Here is a 25135-nt window from a genome sequence, read left to right as displayed (position 1 = left end):
ATCTCACAATTTTGTAATCCTTTCTTTTGTGCTGGGTATACTCAGTGTCTTCAGATATTTTGTGTGAAGGATTCTAGTCAGCCAGAGTAATATTGACATTTTCTCAGATCAAAAGAGCGAATGGTTCTAGGACAGGGGTGCAGAACGTCTTTCAGCCAGAGGGCCGATTTCCATTTTGCAGAAGCTGTCGGGGGCCACCTCCCAGTGGTGGGCAGAGACTGGAGGAAAAAGGGATGGGGCCCCAAATTTAAAAAAAGCAACCCCCCCCCCCCGATATTTTAGCTCAAAGCTCTTGGAGGGGTATTTTAGAATAGGGAAAAAGTGCATTAAACCTGGGAAATCATGAATGGATTAGAGACTTGGGGAAAGGGAGTGGCACCTTATGGGGAATCCCTATTCTAGGACGACCACAATAAGACAAAGGGGATCCCTGTTGGGTAATTTCGATACGGTAATAAGTACAAGAGGTCACATACATCTCCATGGTATAACTGGAGTGTTAGTATAGGCACATACACTTTTGAACCAATCTCAAAATATTGGAGAATGGATTAAAAACTTTTCCACGTATCCTTGAACATATATGGTTCGTTCCAGCCAGGCTCTTTGATGTAAAATCAGTGTTCCTTCTGACTGAAGCTTTTGCCACACTCCATATTTTTATAGGTTTTCTCCTCTCTATGGATCCTTTGATGAACATTAAGGATTGACTGGTGTTTGAAGGTTTTTCCACACTCCACGCATTGATATGGCTTCTCTCCTGTGTGGGTTCGCTGATGTCTTCTAAGGCTTCCACTATTGCTGAAGCCATTTCCACACTCGGTGCATTTATATGGTTTCTCCCCTGTGTGGGTTCTTTGATGTACATTAACGTTCCTCTTCTGACTGAAGCTTTTCCCACACTCGATGCATTCATATGGCTTCTCATCTCTATGGGTTATTTTGTGTGCATGAAAGTTTCCGCCAGTGCTGAAGCTCTTGCCACACTCCTTACATTGATATGGTTTCTCCCCTGTGTGAGTTCTTTTATGTGAAGTAAGGCCTCCACTAGTCCTGAAGCTCTGTCCACATTCCTGGCATTTAAATGGTTTCTCCCCAGTATGGATCCGTTGATGAAACTTAAGGTTTCCATTCTGACTGAAGCTCTTTCCACAATCCAGGCATTGAAATGGTCTCTCTCCAGTGTGGGTTCTTTGATGTACAGTAAGTGTAGTGCTCATACTGAAGCTCTTTCCACATTCCATGCATTGATATGGCTTCTCCCCTGTGTGCGTCCTCTGATGTATTTTAAGGCCTCCACTACTGCTGAAGCCATTCCCACACTCAATGCATTTATATGGTTTCTCCCCTTTGTGGGTTTTTTCATGGACAGTAAGACTTCCACAATCACTGAAGATGCTTCCACGCTCCATTGATTGATATGGTTTCTCTCGGGTGTGGGTTCTTTGATGTACCCTAAAGTATTGGCTCGTACTGAAGGTCTTTCCACACTGCAAGCACTTAAAAGGTTTCTCCCCTGTGTGAATTCTTTGATGATTAAGAAGACATATGCCCTCTCTAAAACTCTTTCCACACTCCATACATTTATATGGTTTCAACCCTGTGTGGGTTCTTTGATGTAAAGTAAGGTGAGAATTCTGACTGAATCTCTTTCCACACTCCATGCACTGATATGGCTTCTCCCCTCTGTGGGTTTTCTGATGTCTTTTAAGGTTTCCACTTACACTGAAGCCATTTCCACACTCGATGCATTTATATGGTTTCTCCCCTGTGTGGGTCCTTTGATGTACCCTAAGGTGTTGACTCTGAGTAAAGCTCTTTCCACACTCCAGACATTTAAAAGGTTTCTCCCCTGTGTGAATTCTTTGATGGGCAAGAAGACGTATGCTGTCACCAAATCTCTTTCCACATTCTATACATTTAAAAGGTTTCTCCTCTATGTGAATATTTTGATGTATACTAAGGGCGGAATTCACATAGAAGCCTTTTCCACACGCCATACATTGATATGGTTTCTCCCCTGTGTGGGTTCTTTGATGTACAGTAAGGTGAGAACTCTGACTGAATCTCTTTCCACACTCCAGACACTTAAAAAGTTTCTCTGCTCTGTCAGTTCTTTGGTGTAAAGTAAGGCTTGAGCTCACTAAGTAACCTTTTCCACATTCCGTACGTTTATGTGTTTTCTCCCCTTTGTGGGTTCTTTCATGTGCAGTAAGATTTTCACTTCTACAGAAGCACTTTCCACACTCTATGCATTTATATGTTTTTTCTTCTGAACGAGTTCTGCAATGTCTATTTAAAGTTGATTTATCTGTGAATATTTCCCCCCACACTGGACACTTGCTCCTTCTCTTTCCTTTGTGATCTTCTGGGATCAGGAGATCATGGCCATCAGCAACCTGAGAAGTAGAGGATTTGTTCCTACTCTTCTTGGATTGGTTTTCTTTATACCTCTTTTGTTTGCTTTGATTTCCAAATGTATCTTTTCTGACTTTGTTCTTGGTTGTTTCCAATGACATCATACATGGCTTTGTATAAATTTCAGTGTCCTTCCCATTGCCTGTTTGGGGTGAGGGGTAGGGGGTGGAGAAAAAAAAATCCTGTTAGGACATCAGGGTACAAACTGAAAATCCGATCAGAGACCAAGATCAATTAGATGCTTCTCTAATATCGATATCAACAAAACTCCCCTATTTTGTCTCTTTATGCACTAACTTTTGAACACACACTATCTCAAGAAAACCATCCTTTCTGGCCCATTTCCCACTTGTTTCCACTAGGCACATACATGCGTGTGTGAGTGTGAGTGTGTGTTCCTCTTATTTCATCAGTTTAGCAATTCAAACTTTTGTTCCCATTATATCCTTTCGCTCAATTAACTCATTCTCCTCAAAGGCCCCAGTCACTGTGTGAGTCCAGGAAGTCGGGATCCAGGACTTGGGGGGCAAGGACAGGGAGCTTGCTGTGAGTCCAAGGGAACTGGGGCAGAGGGGCAGTTTCCAAAACAAGCAGACAGCAAGTTCCAAACAGCAAACGGGTCAGGGGGTGGCCTTGCTGAGAGAGCCCTGGTGATGCATGAGGAAAGCAGCTGGAGCCTTATTGCTGGAAGCCCCACTTCGAGATGCCTTACAATTCCTCATCAGTTTCCCTGATCAATACTGGGTAAGCAATCTGCATGCCTCATCTGCCTGGTCCCTTGCCCATCTTCTGACATAGGACCCATCCTCCTGTTGAAAATTCTGTCACTCTCCTTTCTCCTAGGACATGGGCAGCCCTTGAATCTTGAACATGCCATCCCCATTACAGTATGCATAGGACATCCCAGTTACAGGAAAGGGTTATTGAAAAAAGATTCATGTCAACGGTTCACCCAGCATGGTTCATGCTTGGTTTGTGGGGATGCTATGAAAGAGGATGGACCATCTAAGCTCAGATGAAGAAAAGAAACTCTGCAGGAGGGAGAGGTAGTTAATGTCAAAGTGAGTATGATGGGAAAGGCCACATGGTATCTTCACCCAGAGAGAAACTGACTTGAGTGTTAAGAACAAGGTGACTTTCAAATCAGGTTTGCAGTTGGTTCTGGATCAATCCCTGATCCTGGATATGCAGCTCTCAGCAGAAGCCAGGAGTCTCTTTGCAGAGCTGAGGCTGGTGAACCAACTACTACAGGTGTCAGATCTGACCATGGTAAAACACATGCCTGTTACAGCTTGTTTGGGATTACTGTTGTGTGCTCTCTGCCTTTGAAGAGTGATCAGAAACTTCAGCTGGTTCAGAATGCTGCAGCCAGAAAGTTGACTGGGGCCAGTTCAAGGGGTTCCCTTGTTGGCTTCTGGGCACAATTCAAAATGCTAGTTGTGACCTACAAAGCCCTAAATGACTTGGGACGAGGTTCCCTCAAGGACCGCCTTCTCACATGCAAGCCTGCTCAAGTCTTCAGATGTTCCAGGGAGGTCCTTCTCTCAGTCCTGCCAATATCTGAGGCACGTTTGGTGGAGACATAAGAAAGGACCTTTTCAGTGGCTGTGCCCAAGCTGTGAAATTCCCTCCCCAGCAAAAACCCCTTAGCCCTCTCTTTCATGTTCTTCTGCTCTCAGAACATTGCCTTCTCAATCTGACCTTTTTTTTTAATTTATAGCTTGATTTAGGGCATAATCTTATGGGCTGTGCATTCCATGCTCATAAGTCTCGAACCTGGAGGCTTACGAGCATCCCATGCAGAGCAGGAGGCATGGTGGAGGTGCCACGCTTCCTCTCTGCATTTTCACTGGATGGGCAATTTTGCCCATCTAGCTGGGGCTGTGCAGAGCGGGAGGGAAGGAAGCTGTGGAGGCCAGAGGATTCCTCACAAGCCAGCCTCCCCAGACCCCTCCCCACCCACACAACTGCCCCCTTTACCCCCTCCAAGCTCGCGTTTCCAAGCCCGTAAAGGCAACCAATGCGGTTTTCTCTGCATTGGCTGCAAGGTGGCGGGGAAGGAGCAGGGAGCTCGGACTTCTGGGTCCAAGGTCGGACACTGTCTCTGGCCTCAGATCCAGGAATCTGAAGTATCCTATTGCCCCAGACTCTGTCTAGGAGCCATAAAACTGCTCTCTTACTATGTTTTAAACTTGTCCTCGGCTGGTGTCTAGGATGAGTTTTATCTGCTCTTCTTTTTTATTTTATTATTTTTGACATTAACAAGTTACTGACATTTAGAAAATGTTTTATTGTGGTCTGTTTTTCTTGTTGTTTCTTGCAATATTTATTTTATTTATAAACTGAGATAACATATATACTCTTATGTTATATCTAAGAACCTACCTGCCAATCTCTCCTGGACAGACATCTCTTCTTCCTTTTCTTCAAGCCAGGAGTTGAGGTCATATCTGGGTATCAGAGGCCCTCCTTAATGGGAGAACAGAAACCTCAGTTTTTTTTATGGCACTTTTAACTGAAAAGATATTCAGAAAGCCCTAAATACACTGTCTTTGTTCCCCACTCCCCATCCCACTCAAAAGACAGGATGAAAGCTAGATATTTTAAAACAGGAAAATAACAGGTGAGGACATGATGGGCCTGGAATCATTTATGTTATCTGCGGCTTTCCCATGAAAGGCGGAAATACCAGATGACCAGTGGTGTAGTACAGGAGAATTCAGCACTGTTCCCCTTGCAGCTATATCTCAGCACAGAGAAGGAAAGGTCCAGCTAAAGAGAAGTGCCTACTTAGACCATCCCACCTCCTCTGAAGGAGAGCCAGGAAGCATCTGGTTTGTTGTCCTTCATATACACTTGGCACAGGGGCCACCAGGTATGCAAACAGTGCCTGAATCCTTGCCAGGCCAGTGAAAAGTAGCACAAGTAGCACGCTGACCGATTAACCACATTTGTCCTCTTTGGTGGCATCCTTACAGGTAAATAAGGAGACTAACATTAACTCAATGCTTCCAGCATCTGTCAAGAAAGGGGAAAGGGATCCTTACCCAGAGAGGCCACGATCCCATAATTCTCCAGCATGACTTCCCTGTACAGCACCCTTTGGCCTGGATCCAGCAGAGCCCACTCCTCCTCCGTGAAATGCACAGCAACCTCCTCAAAGGACACAAAATGCTGAGAAAAGATAAAAATATTCTCTACTCACCAAGGCTCTGGGTAATTGTGCTGCACTCTTAGCAAAAAATAAAATTAAAATCCAAGCAGGAGGAACAGAAAAACACTATTATGAGAAACCGACCAAAACTACAAAGCTATGAATCTTTACATACAGGTTAACGTATTTTTTCTCTACTTCTCACTGCCTTACAAGGGACATGTGAGTTCCAATTCGTGTCTAAAACGAGTAGGGAGAGCTTACTGCTGTTCTATTTTCATGGGGAGAGCAGCCATTGCTTCCGGGTCCCAGCATCTAACATGCTCCACACTGGGCTTCTACACTGGTCCCCGGTAGTCTTCCTCCAATTAGTTATTTCACACAGCGTTTGAGGGAGAGTTCTGTGACACTCAAAAGGCAGCACCGACACCTTGCAGCAACAGAAGCAAAGCTAAGATAGCTTTCAGCCTCTTTCATTTCTCAAACAATCCGTCCCTTACTTCAGCTGGGAGACTTGAGACCAGAAAATTGCCCAGGAGCTGCATGCCTCTTTGTGGTCAGATGTGGCTTCCTCCTCTGTGTCACAGAGCTGTCTCCATTGCCAGCAGAAAGGAGGACACTTCTTGCTGTGAAGGAAGTGGTACCTCCTTGCCAGAAACTAGCCCTGGACCAGAGCTCCTCTAATGGCCGAAGCTCGATTTCGTCTTCACACAGGAGCATTAGCCCCATCGCCAGCCAAAACAAGGCCTCTCTCTGCCTGGGATGTTTGAATCTCCTCACCAGGAACTACCCCAGGAGTCAGGCCACTCTTTGTGGATGACTCCTCCAGGAGGAATAGAGCAGTCATGGGGCAGGAGGTTCCCTCTTCAGCGTAGACAAACTGCTGAATAAACAAAGGCTGCTGCACAAGAACAATGTGAGAGGCCTGTTGCCTTGAAGCTGTCCTCATCAGGGTCAGATAAACTGGCAGGTAAAGAAACGCTGAATCCAGTTGCCAGCTTGATATAGAAGGTTCATAAACTGAGTATCTGTGAAAGCTCTGATGATGATGATGATAATGATGATGATAATATTGCTGCTGTGTTGCTGCTGCTGATATTTTATGTATTTCCTTCCTTCCTTAATTTATATCCCACCTTTCTGCCAAAGAATGGCACTCGAGGTGGATAACATTGAAATCCAGACTAAAAAGAAAATCTTAAAGTATATCATATAAATAAATTAATTAAAACCACAACAGTAGAAGAAATAAGCAGCACCAGCCAATTTTAAAAAACCCTCCAGCAGCAGACCAGCTTACATGCCAAAGGCCCGCCTGAATAAAAATGCCTGTTGCCTTGAAGCAGGCAGGATTGGGACTGGGGAAGCTCCGCCCACTGAAGGGCCTAAGCGTGATTTAGTTTGCATAGCCCCGCCTCTGAACCAAGTGGGAGGAGCAACCCTCTCCTAGGTAGCCTCCTCCACTGAAGAGGAGCCTCCCTTACCTGGGCTGAGGGCAGAGCAGCTCCTTCCATTTCACCCCAAAGAGGAACGGAGGGCCTGGAACTCGTCACTGATGCTTTCCCACTGTCTGTGGGGCGACAAAAAAAGATGGCAGCATACATATTTCCTATGCCAGTTTCTTGGATGAAAACCATATAATCTGGTTTGCCTGGGGGCACAATTCAAAATGGTGGATTTGATTTGGAAATGCCCAGAGGGTTTGATACAGTTTCTCTCCCTACCAACGTCTTCCAACCTTCACCTCGGGTGGTCCCACCCCACTCATCTATCAGTCTCGCTTTCTTAAAGCATCTTCATTGTGGATGGAGGAAACCCACATGAGAGTCGTGCGCAAGGAAGACCAGGGATGAGCGGAGGGCTCCTTACTACTTCCCCAAGAGCTCCTGTTACGGATTTTTAGTCTTTGTTAGTATTATAGTTCCAGTATTTGGAAGCCTAAGCTTACTAGTTAGCTACCTACAATCATTGTTTAGAGGGGAGGGGATCAGTTTCTAACAAGAAATTTCCAGAGGGCAGCCATGTTAATCTAGAGCAGCAAAACCAAGGAAGACTTTTGTAGCACCTTAAAGACTGACACATTTATCCTGGCATAAACATTTGTGGATTATAGCCCACTTTATCAGAAATAGTAAGGGCGAATTCTTAATATAAATATATACTCCCTCCAATGAAACATCAACGTATAAAATAGCCTAGAATATTTGGCACTTCTCCGAATATCCATGGTCCATTATGTGACAAGGGAGAGGGTTTTCTCTGCTGTAGTGCCCGGATCTCAGCACTCGCGTGCGCGCACACACCCCATGGACATAAAGTGGCACCACCGCCATATTCTTTTTGGTGCTGGGTCAAAACCTATTCGTTCACCCAGGCATTTTAAAGAGGTTTATTAAGCTGGCTAATGTGAGATGGCTATTTTCTGTCTTTCCTGCCCTTTATCGCTGTAGTTGAACCTTAACCCTAGAATGGGGGATGCCAGATCTGTAGCCTCCCAACGCCAAGACTCACAAGGCAGTGTGGTGGTCAGTTTCCACCCCTATCCCCACCCCTCAGATAACAGCAGGGAAACCGACGAGGCTCTTTTCAGATGCCGGACATCCAAAGGCGGCTCTCCTCCGCCTCTGGAGCACAGAAGCACAACAAACCCCCCACCCAGCAAGGCGCTTTCCTCTGCACCAGGGCACCCCCGCCACCCCCGGTGACTGCATAGGGTCCCCAGAGGGGAGGGGAGGAAAACCGTGCACTGGAAAGAATGAAAGGGGGGGGGGTGTCTCTGCAGCTGGATGAGCTTGGAGGCTTCAGGGGTCCCCCTCCCCATTCTGTTTTTTGCGGGCACTCTGCCTCCTCCCCACCCCCCACCAAGCAAGGCGGCTGATCCTGCACCAAGGCGCCCTCTCCCCACCCCTTACACCGGCCCCATATCCCATGCGGACTGGGCTGATCTCCGGGGGCAGACAGGGGGCGGCGGTATGTGCTTCAGAGAAGACCATGCAATGGAAACCACGCAGCTGTTTGGGCCCCGCTTTGCAGCTGGATTGCATGGATCAGCCCCCAGCTCATGATTCCCAGAAGGGAGCTAAAGGGGGGTGGGGGCGTCTTCCCTCCTTTCCCCACCAGTCCTTCCAAACAAGCAACTCCGCGCGCCCCCTCCATCACCCCAGCCGTGCACCTTTACCTCCTTGTTGTCCTCTCCACCACCCAGCTCCGCCCTCCCCGCCAGCCCTATTTCTCTTCCTGCTGTCCCCCTCCCACTTTTCAGATTTCCTGCCTCTCCAGGAACCAGAGCCGAGCTCTCCCGTGGAGTCCCGAGTGGCGGGGGCCCCCGGTCTGCAGACCTCTCAGCTGCGCCCACTGAATCCTACCCACCTGTCCGATGGCTCCTGCCCGGCTGCTGCTGTGTCTCCCCAGAGTAAACTCAGCGAGCTGGGAGGGAAACCTCGGGGTGGGGTGGGGGTGGGCAGCCAGCTCCCCCACCCTTGTTCCCAAGCCCCGGAGGGGGGGCGCGTGGCTGGCCAGCTTTTCTGATTTATATCTCACCTTCCTTGCTTGGAACCCCATAAGGCAGGGGAAGGCAGCCTGGTGCCTTCCTGAAGTCTTGGACTACAACTCCCACCATCCCTGTCCATTCGCCCTGATGCCTGGGGCTGATGGGAACTGAGTCCAAAACATAGGACACAATCCTAGGCAAGCTTTGTTGTTTATTCGTTCAGTCGCTTCCGACTCTTCGTGACTTCATGGACCAGCCCACGCCGGAGCTTCCTGTCAGCCGTCGCCACCCCCAGCTCCCCCAAGGTTGAGCCCATAACCTCCAGAATATCTTCCATCCACCTTGCCCTTGGTCGGCCCCTCTTCCTTTGGCCTTCCACTTTCCCTAGCATCAGCATCTTCTCCGGGGTGTCCTGTCTTCTCATTATGTGGCCAAAGTACTTCAGTTTTGCCTTTAATATCATTCCCTCAAGTGAGCAGTCTGGCTTTATTTCCTGGAGGATGGACTGGTTGGATCTTCTTGCAGTCCAAGGCACTCTCAGCATTTTCCTCCAGCACCACAGTTCAAAAGCATCTATCTTCCTTCGCTCAGCCTTCCTTAGGGTCCAGCTCTCGCAGCCATAGGTTACTACGGGGAATACCATTGCTTGAACTATGCGGACCTCTGTTGTCACTGTGATGTGTCTCTGCTCTTAACTATTTTATCAAGATTTGTCATTGCTGTCCTCCCAAGAAGTAAACGTCTTCTGATTTCCTGGCTGCAGTCAGCGTCTGCAGTAATCTTTGCGCCTAGAAAGACAAAGTCTGTCACTGCCTCCATGTTTTCTCCCTCTATTTGCCAGTTATCAATCAAGCTGGTTGCCATAATCTTGGTTTTTTTGAGGTTTAACTGCAACCCAGCTTTTGCACTTTTTTCTTTCACCTTCGTCATGAGGTTCCTCAGCTCCTCCTCGCTTTCAGCCATCAAAGTGGTATCATCTGCATATCGGAGATTGTTGATGTTTCTCCCAACGATTTTAACTCCAGCCTTGGCTTCATCAAGCCCAGCACGTCGCATGAAAAAAATCCTACAGCAACCAGCATTCCCCAGCCAGGCTGGGGCATCGTTGGAGTTGTGGGGCTTTTTTTGTCTAAGCAGGATTGTGCCCTTAAGAACAAAAGAGGAGCCATGGTGAATGAGACCAAGGATCCATCTGCGCATTCTGTTCCCACAACGGCCAACCAGCTGCCTGTGGGAAGCACCCATGTAGGACAGGACTGCAATGGCACCCTCCCACTCATGCCCAGCTACTGGTAATTGCCGATAATGGAGGCAATATATAGCCATCATGACCGGTAGCCATTGGTAGCTGTATCCTCCATGAATTTATCTTAATTCCCAACTTCCAGATGGCGCCAGCTTGCCTATCTCTGCCGTAAAGTTTGCCATAAGGTCTCCTATTCAGGCACTGACCAGAACCAAACCGGCTTCACTTCACCCACTGGGCCTTCCGTCCATTGCCCTGGAATCGCCTACTTGTGCCTGGAACTCAGTGACGGTCAACATGGGTGAAACGTGTTTTGTTCCCATCCCCATAATTGTTCTCCTGTAAGTGTCTACGTCTCCGTTGCTTTGCCCGTTTCCACCAGTGTCCAGCAGCCTTTCTATAGGATGGATGCACAGATTCAGGGGGCTTCGCCCTGAGAGCCATTCAAACCCAAGTTGCATTAAACAAAGTCCTTCTTCCCAAAACTCATCAATTTGTGGGATTCACTGATACAAGATATCTGGATGTCCACTAGCATGGGCACCTTTAAAGGGGGATTTATACCCATTGTCAAATGAAATATTTCCCAAGTTGCTTTCATCAAAGTCCTTCTTCCCATTCAGGATGTATGTGTTTTGTACAATCTGCTCCATCTGTGTTTTGCAGATTGTCAGGCCTTTAATTCCATTGTCTGCTCACTGTTAGAATCATTGTTTTACGGATATATGAGAATATTGTTCCTTGCTCAAGTGCCCTACATTAAAACAAATGCACATTAGCATAAGTGTGGATTTGGGCAAATATAAAAATGGTCCATAAGTCTGTAAAACTCAGAAAAAACTTGTCTGCTGCAGAATCCACAGGTCAGCGGCTGCATGAAAACAATGTGAAACACCTTTTGCCTTGAAGCTGCCCTCTGTCGGGTCAGATCAACTGGCAGGAAAAGAAATGCTGAATCTGGCTACTAGCTTGATAAAAAAAAGGGGGGGTTGGTATGCTGGAGCACTGTGAAAGCTCTGTTGTGAATAATAATAATTACTATTCATATTTTCTTATTACTTCCCTTCCTTCCTTAATCTATATCCCAAAGAATGGCACTCATGGTGGCTAACATTACAATCCAGATTAAAAAGAAAGCCCTAATTGAAATATAAAAATAAATTATAAACCCGACAAGTAAAAGAAAGAAAAGAAAGACCAGCCAATTGAAACACCCCTGCAGCAACAGACCAGCTTACATGCCAAAGGCCTGTAATAATAATGGGCCTGTAATAATGCCAAAGGCCTGTAATAATAATGGGCCTGTAATAGTGCCAAAGGCCTGTAATAAAATACATGCCAGGACTGGAATGGATTTTATTTGCATAGCCCCGCCTCTGAACCAAGTGGGAGGAGCAACCCCCTCCTAGGTCACCTCCGCCACCGAAAGGGAAGCCTCCCTCACCTGAGATGGGGGCAGAGCAGCTCCTTCCGTTTCCGCCCAAAGAGGAGCAGGCCTGGAATTCTCACTGTTATTTTCCCACTGCCTCTAAGGGGGACAAAAAAGATGGCAGGACACATATTTCCTGTGCCAATTTCTTGTATGAAAACAGCATCACTCTATTTGCCTTGGGGCACAATTCAAGATGGAGAACGCTTCTTCTGATAAAACATCAGCATATCAAGCAGCTTAAGAGACTTGGCGCTTCTCCAAATATCCATGGTGTATTGTATGACAAGGGAGAGAGCATTCCCTGGTGTAGTGCCCCAGTTTGGGCGCACACACCCCTTGCCCCATGGAGGTGCAAATGCTGCGCACACCTGTTTGTTTACCCTATTTGTTTAAACTGGTTTACTAAGCTCCCTTTTTGGTTTTTTGAGAGTGCTCTCCTCTCCTCCGCCCCCACTCTCCCCCTCTACCAAGCAAGGCTACTGACTCTGCACCAAGGCTCCCCCTCCCCACTCCTGCCACCATCCTCAGTTCCCATGCAGGCTGGGTTGATCTCTGGGGGCAGCGGGTGAGTTCAGGGAAGAGCCCACAATAGAAACCAGGTCGCTGTTTGGGCCCCACTTTGCAGTCGGATTGTATGCATCAGCAACCCACACATAATTCCCAGAAGGGAGTTAAATGTGTGGGCTGTGCCCTCTTTGGCTCCCCAATCCTTCCAAACAACCCCCCACAAATCCTTGGTCCCCCTCCATCAGCCCAATTTTGCATCTTTACCTCTCTGTATTGTCCTCTCCACATGTCAGCTCCACCCCCAGAAATGAAAAAGGTCTATTTCCTTTCTTCCTCCGCCCTGCCCGCTTTTAAGGTTTCCTGCTTCTCTAGGAAGCAGAGCTTAGTTCTCCCTTGGAGGGCTGAGGGGTGGAGGCCTTCCCTGTGCCCCCCTTTGGGGGCCCCAAACTTTCAATGAAAGAACTTTAATTGAATCTTAACACCGATTCTGACAGTTCCTTCCTGGGCCCTATCTACATGGCAACGCTTTGGCCCCCCACCCTGTTGTCAAGGGCTCCTTGGAGGCCTCTTTCAGTCTAATCCAGTAGCCATGTCCAGACACAGACAAAGGGATTCTTTTCAAAGCTTTATTCCTCTTTTACAACTTAGCAACTCTACTGTTAGCAACTAGAAATGAGCAGCAGAGTACCTATACCCTAAGTTGGAACAGTTGGTCCCTGTTTGAAAGGGAATCACTGGCAGACCCTGAACTTAAGGGCTAGGGAGAGTCCCTCCCCTTTTCCCTTGGATCCTCTGGGCGCAACCAGTGTTTGCGTGCCAACCGGGCACTACGCCTCCTTTCCACGCCCTCCATTTGGCACTGCTCCCTGCGTTGGCATCGCGCGTCCAGCGAGTCTTCTTCCCGCACTCTCTCACTCCCGGGACTGCTATCTATGCCAGGAATGCCGGTGGGAGGAATCTCAGGCAGCTGTTGACCCTGGGAAGGATGAGCATGCTCCTCTCCCAGGAGGGACTCCTCTTCCTCAGAATCAGAACTACTCTGGGATTCTATGGGCTCAGTGTCCACCCTGACACCTGTTGCAACTGTGCAGCAATGCGGCTTTGAATCACCATGCCCTGCGATACTCTCACAATGTACTGCACACTTCCCTAAGAGACTCGCCGTGTCCTTTTTTTTGCCATTATAGTGAAATGCGCAGCTGTGCCGTCCCATGAGTGTGGGGGTGTGAAACGTCAGTGGCTGTTTTATATGTGAGGGGCTCTGCCGTGTCTTTCTGACCCCGTTTTCAGTAAAAATTGGGTATTTTGTGCTCCTTCATTTCTGCAGCATCAGTTTGTCAGTTCCGCAGCCCGAGACTCTCGTGATGGTTCGCACTCACAAGACTGAGCGCTATGTGCCTAGCCATCTCTTCGAAATGGTGGCCGGAGCGATGTCGTTCCTCCCCCAAGACACCCTCGCCCCCAGCCCTTCGGTACTGAGTCCACAACCGTTGCGAAGATACGAAGCTGCAAAAATGTGCGAAAGTGTGATTAAATAAATGATAACGTCCCTCTGTGCCTCTGTAACTGCGCAGCTGCAAAGGGACGGGGGAGCACAAAGTGATGCAGGCACTACATGTGCCTACAATACTCCAGCTGTAAGAAGCGAAGTCAGTTCAGGAAGGAACAGACAGCCCACAACCGTGAGGGAACCTGCAGCAAACCCAAAAAATCACAGTAAAACGACTCCTTGGAACTCTGCTTTTTCCAGGTGAAAACCACGGATGGCTGCGAAGTCACAACTGTGTCATCTATCACGAGGCACCTCGACTCACACCCGCCCCAGAGTAAAAGCCTGGTGTAGGTGGGATCCAGTTGCAGCTTTGCCTCCCCAAACGAGGAGCGAGCTGGGAGGGAAACCTCTGGCTGCGGGGGGGGGGGGAGTCCGTTTCCACCCCCCATCCAGAAGCACCAAAAGGGGGACGCATGGCTGGCCATTTCTTATTTGCATCTCACCTTTCTTCCTTGGAACTCCAGACGTCAGGGGAAGGCACCGTGGTGCCTTCCTGAAGTTTTGGACTACAACTCCCACATTCCTGGCCCATTGGCCCTGATGCCCGGGGCTGAGTGAAGTTAAAGTCCAAAACATGGGATGCAATAGTAAGGACATTTGGGCAGAAAAATATTCTGCCTGAACATGCATAGGATTGAGCCCTGGGTAACATTAAGAGCCGTGCTGGATCAGACCAAGGAGCTATCAAGGCATTCTGTTCCACAGTGGCCAACCAGCTGCCTGTGGGGAACACCCACGTCGGACAGGAGTGCAATGGCACCCTCCTGCTCATGTTCTCCAGGTACTGGCATACAGATATGCCTCTGATACTGGAGGCAACAGATGCCATCATGACCAGTAGCCTTATCCTCCATGGAATTGTCTAATTCCCAGCTTCCCAATGGCACCGGCTTGCCTATCCCTGCCATAAGGCTTGCCATAAGGTCTCCTATTCAGGCACTGACCAGATCCAAAACGGCTTTGCTTCAGCCACTGGCTGAATCACGGGCCTTCCAGCCATTGCCCAGGAATCGCCTACCTGTGCCTGGAACGCCGTGATGGTCAACATGGGTGAAACATGTTTCATTCCCATCCCCATAATGGTTCTCCTGTGAGTGACTACCTCTCCACTGCTTTGCCCACTTCCCCCAGTGGCCAGCAGCCTTCTGCATAGGATGGATGCACAGATTCACGGGGCTTCGCCCTGAGAAGCAATGACACCCAAGCTGCATTCATCGAAGTCATTCTTCACATTAGAGAAGTAGGTTGTTCTATACAATCTGTTCCGTCTGTGTTTTTGCAGATTGTCAGGCCTTTTTCATTCCATTGTCTGCTCATTAAAAGAAGTTTGTTTTTTAAGGGATATCACAGGATCACAGGGTTGGACGGGGCCTACAAGACCACTGAGTCCGACCCCCTGCTCAGTGCAGGAAGCCTGGTTCCCAGGCGGTGTCCCATCCAAGCACTAACCAGGGCTGACCCTGCTTAGCTCCCGAGATCAGACGAGATCAGGCACGTCCAGCTGTCAGTATAACAGTGTTGTTCCATTTGCTCAAGTGCATATTAAAACGCATGCACACTGCCCAAGTGCAGATTTGTGCAAATCCCCCCCCCCCAATCTTAAAAAAACACCCACAAGTTTGCATAACTCAGAAAAAGCTGTCTGCTGCAGACTCCGCAGGTCGGCTTCACAGAAATCTGAACTCATTGGAATCGGCTGCAAATTTCTCCAACATCCTTGCTTCCCATAACATATTCATCGATGGAATTCCTGTTAGAAATCGCCATTCCAAGTAACATCCGCTCTGTGCTGATTCATGGTTAGGCCAGAATACTCCATAACATAATCCTTCCCTTTGTGCTTCTCTTTGAATTGGGGGCCTGACAACTGTCGGTGTCCTATCAGGGGACTGAAGCTGTCCATATGGCACGCGTACAGGCAAAAATCTTTCCCCCTCCCATTCCAGCTGAACTGGATGAAGCATCTCTGCTCTTTCCAAGCGAAATGCAAACACAGCCAGAAAATCTAGTTCAGCCTCTCTCTGTTATATTGCATGGATCCCTGTGAACCAAACTTTTGGCTCAGACTCTATGGCTCTACTAGGCCTATTTCCCAGTACACCTGAAGCCCAAACCAAAAACAAACACTCTTGCCCGCTCCTTTGGGAACTATGAGGGAGGCCAACTGACCCTATAATGTAGCTACGTTAAAAAAAAAGAAATGTAAAATCAACCTTCAAATTAAACATAGTGTCTTGGTTCTAAAAAGGACTTCCACCATCTGAAAGGGACTTCTACTTGCTGCATCTCTGAACTGTGATGATTTCCCCATTCCGCTGAAGCCCCATCCCATTCCAGAGGATCCCTCGATCCTCAAGAGGGGCTTGTTTGGGGCTGGGGGGAAGCAAAAAGAGCTGCAGTGGGGAGGAAGAGCCAGGAACGCCCCACTGTACAAGTGGAGTTCTGCATGCTCTTCTCTGGATCCAACCTAGTATTCAAATGGTTAGAAGGTGTCTTGCGTTTGGTTCACAAAGGCTAAGAAATGACCAATTTCCATAAAAGTATTGAATGTTTCCCTTTCTCTAGCACTCGTATAATCAGGCCAGCCTTCCCCAACCTGGCAGCCTCCAGATGTTTTGGATTTCAAATCCCATCAGCCCGAGCTAGCATGACCAATGATCATGGGAGCTGGGAGTTATCCAAAACATCTGGAGGGCACCAGGTTGGGAAACGTTGGACTTAGACCATTTAGCCATCAGGGCATAATCTCTCAATTCTGTAATCCATTCTTTTGTGTATATTCGGTGTCTTCAGATATTTTGCGTGAGTTATACTGACATTTTCCCAAATCTATAGAGCGAATGGTTCTAGGTCAGGGGTGCGGAACTTCTTTTAGCCAGAGGGCCAAATTCCATTTTGCAGAAGCTCTCAGGGGCCACCTCACATTGGTGGGTGGCAGCAGAAAGGGATGGGGCCCCAAAATTTAAAGAATGCAACCCTCCCACCCCCCTAGGAATTTTAGCTTAAAGTTCTTACTGCCAGTAACCAAGCCCAAGAGAGGTACTTCACCTTTTTAGAATGGTTGAGGGAAAGTCAATGGCTCCATCTGAGGAATCCCTGTTCTAGGACCATCACAATAAAACAAAGGAGATCCCTGTTGGGTACTTTTGATAAAGTGAGCAGTACAAGAGGTCACATACATCTCTGCATTATTACTTTAGTTTTAGTGCAGGCATGCACACGTTTGAACCAATCTCAAAATATTGCAAAACAATATTGCAAAACAGATTGAAAAGTTTTCCACATTCATCCAACATATATGGTTTATTCCATGTGGACTCTTTGACATGAACTCAGCTTTACATCTGGCTGAAGCTTTTGCCACAATCCATATCTTTATAGGTTTTCTCCTCTCTATCGATCCTTTGATAATCCTCAAGGCTTGTGGGGTGTTTGAAGCTCTTCCCACACTCTGAGCATTTGCTTTTGTGTGATTTTAGTCTCCTGCTATCACCGAAACCCTTTCCACATGCCAAACATTTATATGGCTTCTCCCCTGTGTGGGTTCTTTGATGTACCCTAAGATACTGACTCGTACTGAAGCTCTTCCCACACTGCAAGCACTTAAAAGGCTTCTCCCCTGTGTGAATTCTTTGATGGTTTAGAAGACGTACACTCTCTCTAAAACTCTTTCCACACTCCATACATTTATATGGTTTCTCCTCTGTGTGGGATCGTTGATGTATATTAAGGTTTCTCTTCTGACTAAAGCTTTTTCCACACTCGATGCATTTATATGGCTTCTCATCTCTATGGGTTATTTCGTGTGCATGAAAGTTTCCACTAGTACTGAAGCTCTTGCCACACTCCTCACATTGATATGGTTTCTCTCCTGTGTGGGTTCTTTGATGTGAAGTAAGGCCTCCACTAGTCCTGAAGCTCTGTCCACATTCCTGGCATTTAAATGGTTTCTCCCCAGTGTGGATCCTTTGATGGAAATTAAGGTTTCCCTTCTGAGTGAAGCTCTTTCCACACTCCAGGCATTTAAATGGTTTCTCTCCAGTATGGGTTCTTTGATGTACAGTAAGCTTTTGACTCCAACTGAAGCTCTTTCCACATTCCATACATATATATGGTTTCTCCCCTGTGTGCATTCTCTGATGTATTTTAAGGCTTCCACTATTGCTGAAGCTATTTCCACACTCAACACATTTATATGGTTTCTCCCCTGTATGAGTTCTTCGATGTACCCTAAGGTGCTGACTCTGACTGAAGCTCTTTCCACACTCTAAGCACCTAAAAGGTTTCTCCCCTGTGTGAATTCTTTGATGGGTAAGAAGACGTATGCTATCACCAAAACTCTTTTCACACTCCATGCATTTATATGGTTTCAACCCTGTGTGAGTTTTTTGATGAAAACTAAGCTGAACACTCGTACTGAAGCTCTTTCCACACTCCAAGCATTTAAAAGGTTTCTCTCCTGTGTGAGTACTTTGATGTAAACTAAGGGCTGAGCTCACACAAAAACCTTTTCCACACTCCATACATTGATATGGTTTCTCCCCTGTGAGTGTTCTTTGATGTATATTAAGGTTTCTCTTCTGACTGAAGCTTTTTCCACACTCGATGCATTTACATGGCTTCTCATCTCTATGGGTTATTTCATGCGCATTAAAGTCTCCGTTAGTGGTGAAGCTCTTGCCACACTCCTTACATTGATATGGCTTCTCCGCTGTGTGGGTTCTTTGATGTGACGTAAGTCTTCCACTATTACTGAAGCTCTGTCCACATTCCTGGCATTTCAATGTTTTCTCCCCAGTGTGGATCCTTTGATGGAAATTAAGGTTTCCCTTCTGCCTGAAGCTCTTTCCACGTTCCATACAATGTAGTTTCTCCCGTGTGTGCGTTCTCTGATGTATTTTAAGGCTTCCACTATTACTGAAGCCTTTTTCACAGTCGATGCATTCATACAGTTTCTTCCCACCACCTGTTTGGGGGGCGGAAAAGAAACAGAAAATACTGTTAGGTCTTTTAAGTTACAAATTGAGGATTTATCAGAGATCAAGACCAATTAGCTGCTTCTCTTATTTTGAGTCTCCCCTTTCCTCTATATATCAGCTGTTGAAACTTAGGTTCGATTTTGAACATACCACTGTCTCAAGAGAACCATGAATTGCTTTCAGGTTAATCTCCCACTTGTTTTCACTAGTCAAACATGTATATATATGTAGGGAGATGTAGTTAATGTCAGGATGAATATGAGTGGGGAGGGCCACACGGTATGTTCACCCAGACAGAAACTGAACAGGAGCATCAAGAACAAAGTGACTTTCAAATCAGGTTTGGGTCTGGATCTATCCCTGATCCTGGATATGCAGATCTCAGTGGAGGCCAGGAGTTGATGCTGAGGCTGGTCCATCAACTACACCCTTTCCTAGAGGTGTCTGATCTGACCATGGTAACTCACAGGCCTTAGTGACATCTCATTTGGGATTACTGTTGTGTGCTCGCTGCATTTGAAGAGTGATCAGGAACTTCAGCTGGTTCAGAGGGCTGGAGCCAGAATGTTGACCAGGGCCAGTTATAATGGACCTTGCAACTCCCTTCAGCCAGAATGTTGACTGAGTGTGATGACTTATCGGGGATCGTCAAGGCACGCCCTGCCCTCGGAGACCCCATTGCAGCTGTTTCACTCCCAAGGCCAAGCACCTCTCAGCCAAAGCAGTGGGGACGTGCCGGCAGGCTGTTTGGGAGCAGCAACAAGCGGGGGAGGCCAGGCAAGTGGTTGTTGCTACTATGCAGCACATCCCGGAAGTGGTAGGGAGATGCTGCACAGCTGGCCAGAGTCCGGGGGGGGGGGGGGGGCTGCACCAGGACTGCATACTTAAGAAGGCAGCGTTTAAGCAAAAGAGGAAGGACAGAGAGAAGACTGGAGTGCTGGGCTGAAGACAACAGAATGAAATTTAATATTTAAATTTAAATATTATTAAAAATAATATGCTGATTAAAGGCAGCCGCCGGCGAGATCACATCACTCCAGTGCTGAAGGAGTTGCACTGGTTACCAGTTGTTTTCCGGGCCAAATTCAAGGTGTTGGTTTTGACCTTTAAAACCCTATATGGTTCCGGCCCAGCCTATCTTAAGGAGCACCTCCAGCAACACCAGACAGGCCGCTTAACAAGATCAGCCTCGGATGGCCTTCTCTCTGTCCCATCAGCCAGGACAGCTAGACTGGTGGGGACGAGGGAGAGGGCCTTTTCTGTGGTGGCCCCCACTCTGTGGAACTCCCTCCCTAGGGAATTCCGCCACGCCTCCTCTTTAATGAGCTTCCGCCATGCATTAAAAACGTGGTTGTTCAGGCAGGCATTTGGGGTGGGTTAGGGTATTTTAGAAAATGTTTTTACTGTAGAATTTTATTGTTTTAAACTGTTTTATTGTACGCTGTACATCGCCCAGAGTGGCTGGGTGACCAGCCAGATGGGCGATTAATAAATTTAATAATAAATAAAATAAATAATAGGGATAAATGCCAAGTTCTGCACCTAGGGAAAAAGAAACCAAATGCACAGTTACAAGATGGGGGATGTCACGGAGAGGAAGGCCAGGATCTCTTCTCGATCATCCCAGAGTGCAGGACACGGAATAATGGGCTCAAGTTACAGGAACCCAGATTCTGGCTGAACATCAGGAAAAACATCCTGACCGTTAGAGCAATACGACAATGGGACCAATGACCTAGGGAGGCAGTGGGCTCTTCCACACTGGAGGCATTCAAGACGAAGCTGGACAGCCACCTGTCAGAGATGCTTTGACCTGGATTCCTGCACTGAGCAGGGGGTGGGACTCGATGGTCTTATAGGCCCCTTCCAACCCCACTATTCTATGATTCTAAGATGGAGGAAGCAAGGCAGAGATAAACATTGACTGAAGGCCGACAAGACACCAAGGATTTTGAGAAAGGCGAGAAAGCAAAACTGCAGACAAGCCAAGGGAGGGGACAAAGACCAGATGAAAGAGGTGTTTCAACCCCTAGCCTAATTCCTGCAGCTGTTATTGTGTTGGGAAGAGGAATAAGGACCAGCAGGGTCTATAAAGAGGGAAAAGACAAAGGGGTGGAGAAACATGCACTGGCCAGGCAGGAAGAAACAGAGCTGAAGGCTGCAGGTGACAGGAGACTTGGCAGAAGAGCCGGCTCAGTTCCAGATTGGGTAAACTATTGGGTGGAAGGTATACGCATCCCCTGCCCTTATCCTGCGGAAACTGCTTGTCTGGGTCCTCAGTGGAGGTGTGAGAGTGTGGTTAGAAAATCGTGTCTCAAGGAACAACTCCAGGGGGAAGGCAAGGCAAAAGAACTCCTGTCTTTAGACCTAATTTCCCCAACAGACTTGGAAGACAGTGAGAACAGAGGAGCTTATCTGCCTACAAGCCAAGACGCACAACTTTAGAGAGACTTTGCTGGGAAAAACTTCACTGTCGCAGTTCTCTGGGTTGGGAGTTTATATTTTGTTTTGCGTGGGCTGTCAGTGATGGAACTTGACACCTTCTGAGTAATAAATTTAAGCGTCCACAAAAGTCTGTGGTCACGTGATATATGGAAGCAGTGGAACAAGGGGGATTTGACATGCCGTTTCCAATGGACCCGCCAACACTGGGTTCAGGTGATTCCCTTGTTACAAGATATACAAGATATGGCTCCCGGTGGGTTTCTGTGGACAATTCAAAATGCTAGTTATGACCTCCAGAGCTCTAAATGACTTAGGAAGAGGTTCTCCTGCCATCTCCTACAAGCCTACTCCAGTCTTCAGATCTTCCAGGGAGGTCCTTCCCTGAGTCCTGCCATTATCTGAAGCACGTTTCGTGGGGACGTAAGAAAGGACCTTCTCGGTGGTTGTCCCCAAGCTGTGAAATTCCCGCCCCAGAGAATCCCATTTAGCCCTCTCTTTCACGTTCTTCTGGTCTCAGGTAAAGACATTTCTATTTAGTCAGGACTTTAGCTTCTTAAGGTGACTTTTTAAATATATTTTGTCTTAATACATTTTAAATTTGGCCTCTGCTGGTGTCTCGGGTTAGTTTTATCTGCTCTTCTTTTTTACTTTAATATTGCTGACATTAAAAAAAGTTACTGACTTTTAGAAAATGTTTTATTGTGTTTTATTTTCTTGTTGTTAACCAGCTTGTGTGGTATATATAATATTTTATTTATAAACTAAAATAATAGATACAGTCTCACTATATATCTAAGAACTTACCTGTCAGTCTGTCCTGGACAAACATCTCTGCTTCCTTATCTTCAAGCCAGGAGATGAGGTCAGATTTGGGCAACAGAGGCCCACCTTCATGGGAGAGGAGAAACCTAAGTGTTACTTATGGCACTTGCAACTGCAAAAATATTCAGAAAACCAAAAGCACGCTGTCTTTGTTCCCCACTCCCCATGCCACTCAACTGACGAATACAATGAATGCTAGATGCTTTAAAACAGGGAAGTAATAGGTGGGGAAAGAACATGATGGACCTGGAATCATCTGTTTGGTGTCTGCAGCTTTCCCACGTAAGACTGAAAAACCAGATGACCAATGGCATAGTGCAGGAAAATTCAGCACTGTTCCCCTTGCAGCTATAACTTAGCGCAGAGAAGGAAAGGTCAAGCTAGAGAGAAGTGCTTGCTTAGACCATCCCCCCTCCTCTGAAGGAGAGCCAGGAAGCATCTGGTCAGCTGCCCTCCATATACACTTGGCAAAGGGGCCACCAGGTATGCAAACAGTGCCTGAATCCTTGCCAGGCCAGTGAAAAGTAGCACAAGTAGCACGCTGACTGATTAACCACATTTGTCCTCTTCGGTGACATCCTTACAGGTAAATAAGGAGACTAACATTAACTCAGTGCTTCCAGCATCTGTCAAGAAAGGGGAAAGGGATCCTTACCCAGAGAGGCCACGATCCCATAATTCTCCAGCATGACTTCCCTGTACAGCACCCTTTGGCCTGGATCCAGCAGAGCCCACTCCTCCTCCGTGAAATGCACAGCGACCTCCTCAAAGGACACGAAATGCTGAGAAAAGACAAAAGTATTCCCTACTCACCAAGGCTCTGGGTAATTGTGCTGCATTCTTAGTGAAAATGAAAATAAAATTAAAATCCAAGCAGGAGGAACAGAAAAACACTATTATGAGAAACCGACCAAAACTACAAAGCTATGAATCTTTACATACAGGTTAACGTATTTTTTCTCTACTTCTCACTGCCTTACAAGGGACATGTGAGTTCCAATTCGTGTCTAAAACGAGTAGGGAGAGCTTACTGCCGTTCTATTTTCATGGGGAGAGCAGCCATTGCTTCCGGGTCCCAGCATCTAACATGCTCCACACTGGGCTTCTACACTGGTCCCCGGTAGTCTTCCTCCAATTAGTTATTTCACACAGCGTTTGAGGGAGAGTTCTGTGACACTCAAAAGGCAGCACCGACACCGTGCAGCAACAGAAGCAAAGCTAAGATAGCTTTCAGCCTCTTTCATTTCTCAAACAATACGTCCCTTACTTCAGCTGGGAGACTTGAGACCAGAAAATTGCCCAGGAGCTGCATGCCTCTTTGTGGTCAGATGTGGCTTCCTCCTCTGTGTCACAGAGCTGTCTCCATTGCCAGCAGAAAGGAGGACACTTCTTGCTGTGAAGGAAGTGGTACCTCCTTGCCAGAAACTAGCCCTGGACCAGAGCTCCTCTAATGGCCAACGCTAGATTTCGTCTTCACACAGGAGCATTAGCCCCATCGCCAGCAAAAACAAGGCCTCTCTCTGCCTGGGATGTTTGAATCTCCTCACCAGGAACTACCCCAGGAGTCAGGCCACTCTTTGTGGATGACTCCTCCAGGAGGAATAGAGCAGTCATGGGGCAGGAGGTTCCCTCTTCAGCGTAGACAAGCTTCTGAATAAACAAAGGCTGCTGTGTGAGAATATGAAACACCTGTTGCTTTGAAACTGTCCTCATTAGGGTCAGATAAACTGGCAGGTAAGGAAATGCTGAATCTGGCTGCAGCCTAGATAGATAGAAGGTTCCTAAACAGGAGCTCTGTGGCAGTTCCGTTATCATACGATTAGTGTTATTTTCCTTATCTACTTACTTAATTTTTATGCGACCTCTCTGCCAAAGAATGGCACTCAAGGCGGCTACCGTTAAAATCAAGATTAACGACAATACCTTCATTAAAATTTAACATAAAAATGAATTAATTAAAAGCGCAATAAAAGAAATAAGAAGGACCAGCCAGTTTAAACACCCCTCCAGCAACAGACCAGCTTATGTGCCAAAGGCCTGCCTGAATAAAGCAGGCAGGACCGGGACTGGGGAAGCTGCTCCCACTAAAGGGCCTAAGCGTGATTTAATTTGCATAGCCCCGCCTCTGAACCAAGTGGGAGGAGCAACCCTCTCCTAGATAGCCTCCTCCACTGAAGAGGAGCCTCCCTTACCTGGGCTGAGGGCAGAGCAGCTCCTTCCATTTCACCCCAAAGAGGAACGGAGGGCCTGGAACTCGTCACTGATGCTTTCCCACTGTCTGTGGGGCGACAAAAAAAGATGGCAGCATACATATTTCCTATGCCAGTTTCTTGGATGAAAACCACAGGATCACATTTGCCGTGGACACAATTTAAGACGGTGGATTTGAACTAGAAGTGCCCAGAGGGTTTAGGCCAAGGTTTCTCTCCCCACCGACGTCTTCCATTCTTTGCCATGGAAAGTCCCACGCCACTCATCCATCAACGTCCCTTTTCTCAAAGTATCTGAACTGTGGATGGAGGAAACCCATGTGGGACTCCTGCAGAAGGAAGACTGAGCGGGGGGCGGGGTGAGTCGCACCTTAAAGACTGCCACGTTTATTCTGGCATAAGCTTTCCTGGACTATAGCCCACTTCATCAGAAATGGTAGGGGCAAATTCTTATCATGAATATATACTTCCTCCAATGAAACATCAACATATCGAATAGCCCAAGATACTATTCTCCCAATATCCACAGTGTATTGTGTGACAAGGGAGAGTCTTCTCTGTTGCAGCGCCCTGATTCCAGCACCCCAGGGAAATGGTGCAAAGGGTGCCGCCGTCATATTCTTTCCGGTGCCAGGTCAAAAACTATTCATTTCCCCAGGTGTTTTAAAGTGGTTTATTAAACTGGCTAATGAGGAATGGCCATTTTCTGTCTTTCCTGCCCTGTGTCACTGTAGTTGAACCTTAACCCTAGAATGGGGGTTGCCAGATCTGTAGCCTCCCAGGGCCAAGACTGACAAGGCAGCGTGGTGGTCAGTACCCACCCCCACCAGAGGGAAACCGACAAGGCTCTTCGAAGATGAAGGGCATCCAAAGGCCATGC

At 47.3% G+C, this 25135-nt stretch overlaps 1 protein-coding gene across 1 annotated transcript; it reads right to left on the bottom strand.

Moving 5' to 3' along the window:
• Positions 1–441: 441 nt before the first annotated feature.
• Positions 442–25135, bottom strand: LOC146356325 (uncharacterized). Its single transcript, XM_084831876.1, is given in 5 exon segments — positions 442–2101; positions 17317–18765; positions 22028–22111; positions 22701–22827; positions 24238–25135. Coding segments are annotated over 5 exon segments (3264 nt in total). The 5' UTR covers positions 24358–25135; the 3' UTR covers positions 442–617.

The sequence above is a fragment of the Heloderma suspectum genome, chromosome 2 (assembly GCF_057233095.1).
Source record: "Heloderma suspectum isolate Gila_16-S chromosome 2, 16-S_ref, whole genome shotgun sequence".
Classification (NCBI taxonomy): Eukaryota; Metazoa; Chordata; class Lepidosauria; order Squamata; family Helodermatidae; genus Heloderma; species Heloderma suspectum.
The sequence above is the reverse complement of the archived record's forward strand: the minus strand, read 5'-3'. Positions and strand labels throughout refer to the sequence as shown.